The 8,314-nt window shown below is 49.2% G+C and overlaps 1 protein-coding gene across 5 annotated transcripts in view; it reads right to left on the bottom strand.

The window, feature by feature from the left end:
* MEIS2 (Meis homeobox 2) overlaps positions 1-8,314 on the bottom strand; it is a 174,716-nt gene that overhangs the window by 6,082 nt on the left and 160,320 nt on the right. For 4 of the 5 annotated variants that reach the window (XM_075426915.1, XM_075426916.1, XM_075426911.1 and 1 more), the window contains one exon: positions 462-520. In XM_075426915.1, coding sequence (XP_075283030.1) covers positions 462-520 — 59 coding nt within the window. Of the gene's footprint in view, positions 1-461; positions 521-3,105; positions 3,200-8,314 lie in introns of those variants that run through there. The other variant, XM_075426914.1, reaches the window with a different exon arrangement.

The following is an 8,314-nucleotide window of genomic DNA, read 5'->3' as shown; positions in this document are numbered from 1 at the left end:
CCATGTCGCATTAGTAGCATATTGTGAATAGTCAAAGCACATGAATGGATACAATGAGTTTTACAGCTCGCCTTCCAGAAGTGAAAGCAATGCACACACCAAGGAGTTGTGGGTAGCAAGAAAATGAGATTGTCCTGCTGATTGGATGCAGACAAGCAATGAGTAATTCAAGAGCTCACAGTCAAACAAACTGCTTGTGGTACTACTACTTGTACCCAATTACCAATTCAGAGAGAAAATAAAAAGCAGTTTCAGTAGAGTCAGGGTGGGAAATCTCCAATTAGCACCAATTAGCGAAGTTGCTTCCTACAGCGGAATTCTGGGGACATAAGGAAAAAAAAAATAATCTCCCAGAATGCCTGGCTGGAGCATTTATTTACCAGGTGATGGGACTCCCGAAGAATAACTTGATGAGGATTTGCGCCTGTGGGACTTGAATACAGATACTACTTGGAACTTGCCTGCTCGATTGGACTGGTCAATCATAGGCTGTACTATTCTTCTTCTGGCATTAATAAACCTGCAACAGAATACAAAGAATAGAAGTGCTTTCATCAGCTTGCTTCTGTGTTTTGAGAACACCTCTGCTTTAAAACCGACAGGATTTCAGCGCGGCGCGGCGACGTGTTTTGCTTCGCGTCACTTTTTTAAGAGAGTATAATTTCACTTTGAAGGACTTTAAGTGCTCAGAAATTGCAACCGGCAACACGCTTATCTTACTAGCCAGGTTAAAGCTGGATTTGCCAGCAGCCTTCGAATAAGCCAACGTGACCGAAAACTTGCGTTGGAAGACAATTAATTGTTTCTTTAACTTCTGCGAGCAGCTTGGAACGTGGTTAAAGTTCAGGGGGCGGCAGGCTTTTTTCCTTCCCCCTTCCCGCCCTCGGGATCCAGCCACCCTCGCAGCTGGCCGCAAATGAGGACCAGGCCTGGCCGCCCCGTGCTCTCACGAGGTACCGCGAGGTCAGCAGAGCCATCCATCAGCCTGTCTGGGGTTTTATCGCCCGTGCGGCGGCACCGCCGAGCGCCGGCCCCGAAAGGCCCCAAGCGGCCCCGAACGGCCCCGAAAGCCCCCGGCCCTGCCGCAGCCCCTGCGGCCGGCGCCTGCGGAGCGCGGGTCGCACGGAGGTCAGCGGCTCTGGCTGCCCGTCCTGCGCGCGGGCACCCCTCCGCCCCTGCGGGACCCCCGGCCGCAGGTACATGTGGTTCAGATTAGGCCCAAAATGCACCCCACTGCCCCACTGCCCCCCAGACCGGGGCGGCTGCCGAGGGTCCTGAGCGCCGGTGAGTTGGCTGCGGAGCCTGGATCTGGTTTTGCTGGTAATCCAAAAATAAGCGCTTGCATATTTCTCATTAGCTTAATGCGCAGCGAGCCACATCGGCACAAGCTAAGCAGAGCTAATTTCCCCAAAATAATTTCAAAACTTGCCCGTTCATGGAGTTTCTTTCGAAACAGGGCAATTTTCTGTCACTCGGGAGCCACGCTTGTTTTTGTGTGTCATCTCGTCCCCCCCCACCCCGCTTTGTGTTTGAGAACACTCCGGAGCCTTCGCGCAGGTTTTGTGTGCTGTTTCACAGCCCGGGCTTTCGGCTGGTGACCCTTGCGGAGCGCTAATGAAGTCGAATACTAGTGTTTAATCCTCTTCAGAAATACTAACATGCCCATCATCCAAAACAGCCCCCAATAATTGCCATTGGGCCCGATCCAACACCGAGCGAAGTCTTTCAGTCAGCGAACTGAAAACTAAGTTCATCTGCTCATTTAGTAAATGGCTAGCCTTTATGCAGCACCAACCCCGCAAGGCCTTTTGTCGCACTCCTCTCCCTCCCTCCCTCCCTCCTTCCCAACCCCCGGTTAATTCCTCCGCAGATAATAAAAGATGGAGGCACACCTTCGATTGCATCTTCCGTAATCACAGTCGCGGAAATTTCATTAGACAGATGCACAAACGCTACAAGTAACACTAAAGGGCTCTTTTGCATCTCCCTGTTTACATCCAGAAGACATCCTTTATTCTTTAGGAAAAGTATATTTCAGTTGTCAGAAATGTCATCCTGCCTCAGAATTAGTCGTGACTTCAGGTATTAAAATAAAAACTCCGGCACAGTCGCTGTGCTTGTTTATTCCCGCCTGACCGCGGTGCCGCGAAGGCGTCTCCTGCCCCAGCGCGGCGTTTTCGAGGCGCGCTGCCACCCCCCAAGACAAAGGTCCCCGGCAGGACTTCATTTGCTGAGCTGCTTTCCAGTAACGCTGCCGCGCTGACCAAATGGAGCCTGACCCCAGGCTCCTCCGCCCAGCGCGCCTTTTATCAGCTACAGTTAAGGCCAATAGAGATTAACAGGAAAGCCTGATAAGACTTGTTTTCTCTTCGCCTATGAGCTTCTAATGGTGTATACAGATGGCAAGGTTTTAAAGAGTGGAATGAATGCTTATTTAGGCCTGTGAAAAATCACAGACAACAGAAACACCCCCCACTCCCCCGCCCACACCACACCACCCCCACCCCCACCCCCCACCCCCCCCCCCCCCCCCCCCCCCCGCACACACACACACTTTCCGTCTTACTAACCCCTTTTCTTCAATCAGGCCACTCTTCAGGGAAACCAAGTTGCTTTTTTGTTTTTTATTTAAACCCCAAACACTTTTATTATTTACATCTGGTGGTCCCCTTATTTATGTCCCTCTCCACTTCCCTGCGCGCACACCCTGGCTCGCGGGGCTGCGAAGCATTATGGGCCTTGGCTCTCAGCGGGAGAACTCGACACTGTCTTCAAACAAATAATTAAGGGGAAGGTTAAAGGTTCACCCAGAGGTCATATCTTTGGATACTCCTCAGAAAGTTTACATTAGTAAGAAATGGGTGCCCTCTGAAGTGTTCTTTCAATGGGCTCACACAACAAGGCAGAGCATTAAGAAAATTCTAAGTCCTGGAGGGTTTCGGGTGACAACTGCTCTGCCTCTACGAGCGGCAGACTGGGATACTCCACTCCAGCCCCACGCAGCGAAAACCTTGCGGGCTGGGTGTTGAAAACCCGATCTTGCCCAGCCATTCGCTCCCAGAAGAGCTTGGCCTTAGTTTGTTCCACTGGCGCAAATAAAGGCGGCTTCTCAGTGTGAACTCACCATACAGCCAACTCGCTCGTTATCTTGGAAATCGGGGTTAAAGCCACAATAGCGTGTCCCCCAATCTTTATTTCCCTACAAAGAAAATAGTGATAAAAGTGATCACATTCGTCCAGTAGATCTTGCAAAAAGATAGCCCTTGTGTTTGATTGCTGATTTCATTACGTCTCGGTTTTTATTTTGCACATGTGCATAACTGCAGGTGCAAGTGATGTCCTCTAGACCAGCAACACTTTGTCTGAAGAGAAGACACGCTGGCATATACTTAGAACAATACAGGAGCATGGAGGCTTCAGGCATCCAGATCATTTTGAAGTTCCATTTCTACAGCTCCTCTGAAAAATCCTGTCCACAAACAGCATCAGTTTTGCCCACCAATGGGTAGGTCTGAAAAATTACATCCTAAATTATTTACATTTGCAAAATTGCAGGTGCAAACCAGACACACGTTTCAAGTGAAGCTAAAAATCAGATCCTACTTTCATTAGCAGTAGCTATATCACGTAATGCGTCAGCACAATCGGCAGACAGGGGCACAGAATGCAGTGTTTGTGGATTTATTCTTTATACTGCCCCATAAATATGCACAGTGCATAACAGAGATGTACAAACCATAGTCCCCGGCCTAGCCTTTACATTTTTTTGAGGGCTTTTTTTGAATCCCTCAGGGAGCCATCTCCAGGGCTGGCGTAAAGCAAAATACAGCCTTCTGCACAGCGCTTCAGTTCCTGTGTTGCAGGAACACTGTGATGCTATTTTGGCACAAATGTTATCAAAAGGCACTAAGAGACAGGTGAAAAAAGAAAACACCAATGCCACTATTTCCAGCATTATTTGGGACCCTGTAACAGAAGAATCCACAGCTCTGTTCCTGACACTAATTGCCTGCCTTGTTCATACCCCTCACCCAGAGGCCGAACATTGAACGGCCTGAAAAGATGAGTAAAATCTATCAACAAGACATGGATTTCTTTGTTACTTTTCTGTTAATAGTAATTCCTGTTGTTTGGACGACAGCAGCAGCTAGAGGACCTGGCGAAGCGAAGCTCTGCTCCACCCTGCGCTGCACCAGCGCACCATCCAAGAGAACTCAGGCTCTGAACAGATTTCCAGGCAAAGCCCAGGGGAGAGGAGAGACGCCTTCTCCCTGTTTGCGCAGGCGAACGGAGACAGAAGGAGATTAAGTGACAAGGCCAAAGTCATACAAGAGATCTTTGGCAGAGCCACACACCCAACATAGATTTCCTCAGTCCTCTTTCAGCGCTCCTACAATCTGCTATCCATATGCTATCTTTCCTTTGTTCCCCCAGCTTAGAGCCAGGCACACTGGCAGGGGACTGCAACGAGAGCTCCCATTGCCACTGTTTGTGCCTTACCTGCTGTGTAGATAAAGAGGGGTCACCAGCCTCCAAGGCTGCGAGGCGATACCTTCACAAGCTCCACATTCACATGGCACTTGCTCCTCATTCCAGAATGATAAATGAGGTGTGTAATGTTGAGAAATACATGTCACTGACATAGTGCGTTTAATGAAAATCTCACTTCCAGCATTCTGCAAATGACAGATTACCGCCCTCGCTTATTCAAACAACAGCCATTTGAATCGAAAGAAGGTTTTCTGCATCTTGCGTTTCTCTTTAATTGCTACCTAAGGTGGCTGCACGTATTTCCTACAGCTACACTCAGTCTCCCTCGCACAAGTAGTCCCGGTAACTTTTGTGGGACGATTCACACAAGCACAACGAACAAGATTTGGCTCCAAGTGCACAACAATACGGACTTTCAAAAAAAACATGTTTCATTTTTATCTGCTTCCAGCAAAAAACAGCAGAGCAGTAAAGGTATACGAGTGAATATGCAGCGTAGTCTGGTGATTTGGTAGCCCTAGTCCTAATTGGTTCCTACCATTGCTAATTAGCATGACAATATAATCTAAATATATGCATTTAATTGCATCTCTTCAAATACAGCCTTGGTTTTCTTTGTCCAAAATAAACATGTATTCTGTATTTTGCAGGAAGTCCTGTAATTAATCTTTACATATTTATCATATTTTATCTCAGGTCATATCAAATGACGTTAAACTCACATTTAGATAATTCATTTTATTTTTATAATAAATAATGTTCGGATAAAATCACAAAGAGATATTTCTGCAAAGTGCAAAAAAGAATAAACAGCAAACGGAGATCTCTTAGTCTGCTCGCTCAAGACTGGCACATTCAGAAATAATTTTGTTGACATTTCTGCTGCCTTTTTTATACATGCTGTACATGTATTTCAAAACACTGTGACTACTCCTTAACCGAATCTGAGTAAGATTAGTTCTTGAAACGAGCTGTTAGTGGCTGCACTGATTGGTGATCAGAATTAGAAATATCTCCAGCTTTACTCTATGGCTACCACAGAAAATTCACTTTAAGTACGTAGGGTCACGCCTTGTTTCAGGCGGATGGATTGCATGAAAGCTTAGGAAAGCACAATTTGTTCCCAACTATCTGAACTCAAGTCTAACCTGAATTGAAGCAGAGAGTGGTATTTAACGCCAGTCACTTGTCCATGCGCCCACTGTCTTCTGCGAGACGAACTGGTGCAAAACCGAACCAGTCCCCCGCAGCAGAGTAGACTGCTCCTCCGGAGAGACTGAGGAACAACGTGGAGCCACCACATACTAGTCAAAACTTTTCTGTACCGGTCTTCAGTCGGGATTTCCACTTGAAATACCCATCGCGGAAAACAAGGTGTTAAAATATTGCATTTATTTAACAAACCAGCCACTGCATAAATGGGCTCTCGATTCTTTGGGTGAAAAACAGAGAAATAAACAAAGTTGTGAGACGAAGTCACAATCGGTTCTCTAAAAGCATTAATGACAAGGAAAGTTCTGTCTCAGCTTAGATTTTAGCCCAAGGAAACACTTGCTGCTGTTTCGCTTGAAAAGAACAAAGATACTGAATGAACGATGTCACAGGCTTCGTCACAGAAACAATAAAAATAAAAGTAAGAACAGTAACAGCAATAATGTAGGGTTAAAATTGTTTATTTTCTGTCTTCTGAATATAAAGCCTAATTTTCAAACATTTTAGGTACCCAGAGAAACAGTCTAGCAAGATTTTTCAGAAACCTGCCAACTCTAGATGAGAAGCTCGGCTCTTATTCAGCCTAGGTAAATGGGAACTGAACTTGGTGAATAAACAGGGTTTAAGCACCTGCTTCAGTGTTTTGCTGAGTAAGAGCCTAAGAATGCGTTCCAAAAAATAATCCAAATGTTTTCACAATGGGAAAATCAGTCTTTGCCTAAATGGTATTTCAGTATTTGGACTACGAACATGTCAGTGTTTAGCTCAAGAGTATATACTACACTGATGCCTTGTTGCTCAAGGATGCCCTAAATTGGAAGGGAAAATAACCAATGAAATGTTATAGCTAAGTCACAAAAAATGTTTTCATATGTAACCAAGAAAATTACTCCTTTCCCAGGCTGAAAGAATAATTTCAGAAGTCTCGAGCACATTAGAGTGGTCTGAAGGAATGCATTAGAAAAGACTAATTTGCAGAAACACTTTTATCGACGTACACCCCCCTCGCCTTTACTACAGCCTTTGTCTATCACCCAAACTTTTATCTGAGCAAGTAAAAGCTAGTTATCTTATTTAACTTCTCCCTCCAGTATGCATTCTAAACTGACAGAACTAGGTTTAGGTGTCCTTCTGTACGGGTGTAAGCAAAAATAGCTGAAAAAGACCTCGTTTGTGCTTCAGTGGATCTACACTGCACCTGGTTACCAACTTTTATTTGCACATTCCTTATAGGAAATTAAAAAAGCTGAGTTAGTCACCTGGAAACGAGCCATCTAAACCAGGCTCCCCTAAGTCCTGAATACTGAGGAACAGAGTCACCCACACGATTGGTTTTGAGGGGAAGAGGGAGGGACCGGCACGTTCGTTCCCTGACAAAACTTCCTGTACTTTTGGACAGCCTGGTCAGAGAAGGCGCGTTGCCGGCTGTTAAATCTCATTTTTCTTAAGCTAATTCAGAAGTCTCGCATCTGTCAAAGGCATGATTCAGAGGACCTAAGTCAGCATCCACGTGCGGTGGAGAGAAGGCTCCAGAAGACGACCGAGAGCAACCGTGCCGGGTGCCTGGGGCAGCCCGAGGCAGGCGCTAACCCTCCCGAAGGCCGCTGCCGCGTCTTGTGTCTTTGTCTTGGAACTCCTAAAAATACCGTACGCCACTGGCAGCCACCAGTTGTTGGAAATCACCACTTGCCCGTCCCCTAACCGTGAGACTGTCCTAAAAAAATCACAGATTTAAACAGCGCTCCTCTCGGTGTTGACGTTGCGAGTTTTTCAGTCCTTGCGCCACGTTTTTCAGCTGCTCCTCTCAGCCACAAAATGCAGAAAGTTACTTGGAAAGGTTCTCGCGTACCCATCGCCTGCTGGAGCCGGGACCTCCAGTTAACGTGAAGTAACTTGAGCCTTGTGATAAAATCATGGGAACTGGCAGGACGGGCGCCTGTTCACCTCGGAGAAAATCCGCCTCGTTAAAGGCGCAACTCCCGGTTACCGGGCCAGCCCCGGGCAGCGCGGGGAGGCGGTTCGGCTCTCCCAAGGAAGGACCCGGTGCCCGTCACGGGGAGCTGCCGCCCTGCCTTCGCTCCTGGGTCGGGGGCTTCCGCGCAGGACCCTTCCCTACGCCGAGGCAGCAGCCCGGCGGGAGGCCCCGGTGGCAGCCGGGCTCCCGGGCGCTCCCCGCGCACCCGCAGGTCCCGGGGCCACTCGGCTCCCCAGCCGGCCCGCGCCCCGCTGCCGCCGTCGGCCTCCCCGCCGGCCCGGGGCCGTGCGGGCCCAACACCCGGGCCGCAGCCAGCCAGCGCTTGGGGCCGGCGCCCGGCAGCGCCGGCAACAGCCGCGCCGCCGCTCCCCGCTCCGGCGGCCCCAGTGTGCGGCCTCCCGCTGTGCGGCGGGGCGCCGTGAGGGGGGGCCAGAGCGCCGCTGCCGGGCCGGGCCGGGCCGGGGGGCTGCGGTGGGCCCAGGCCTCCCCCGCCGCGCCCGCCGAGCCCCGTCCCCGGGAGCCGGGCGGGAGCCGGCGCGGCTGCTCTTCCGCGGGCGGCAGCAGGTTAGCCACGCCCGGCTGCCTATCGCCCTCCGCAGAAACGGTCTTCGGCAGCCGCCGGAGAGGCAGGGGGGA

The sequence above is a fragment of the Opisthocomus hoazin genome, chromosome 7 (genome assembly GCF_030867145.1).
Source record: "Opisthocomus hoazin isolate bOpiHoa1 chromosome 7, bOpiHoa1.hap1, whole genome shotgun sequence".
In the NCBI taxonomy this organism is placed as follows: domain Eukaryota; kingdom Metazoa; phylum Chordata; class Aves; order Opisthocomiformes; family Opisthocomidae; genus Opisthocomus; species Opisthocomus hoazin.
Note: the sequence above shows the minus strand (reverse complement) of the source record. Positions and strands in the feature narration are given on the sequence as shown.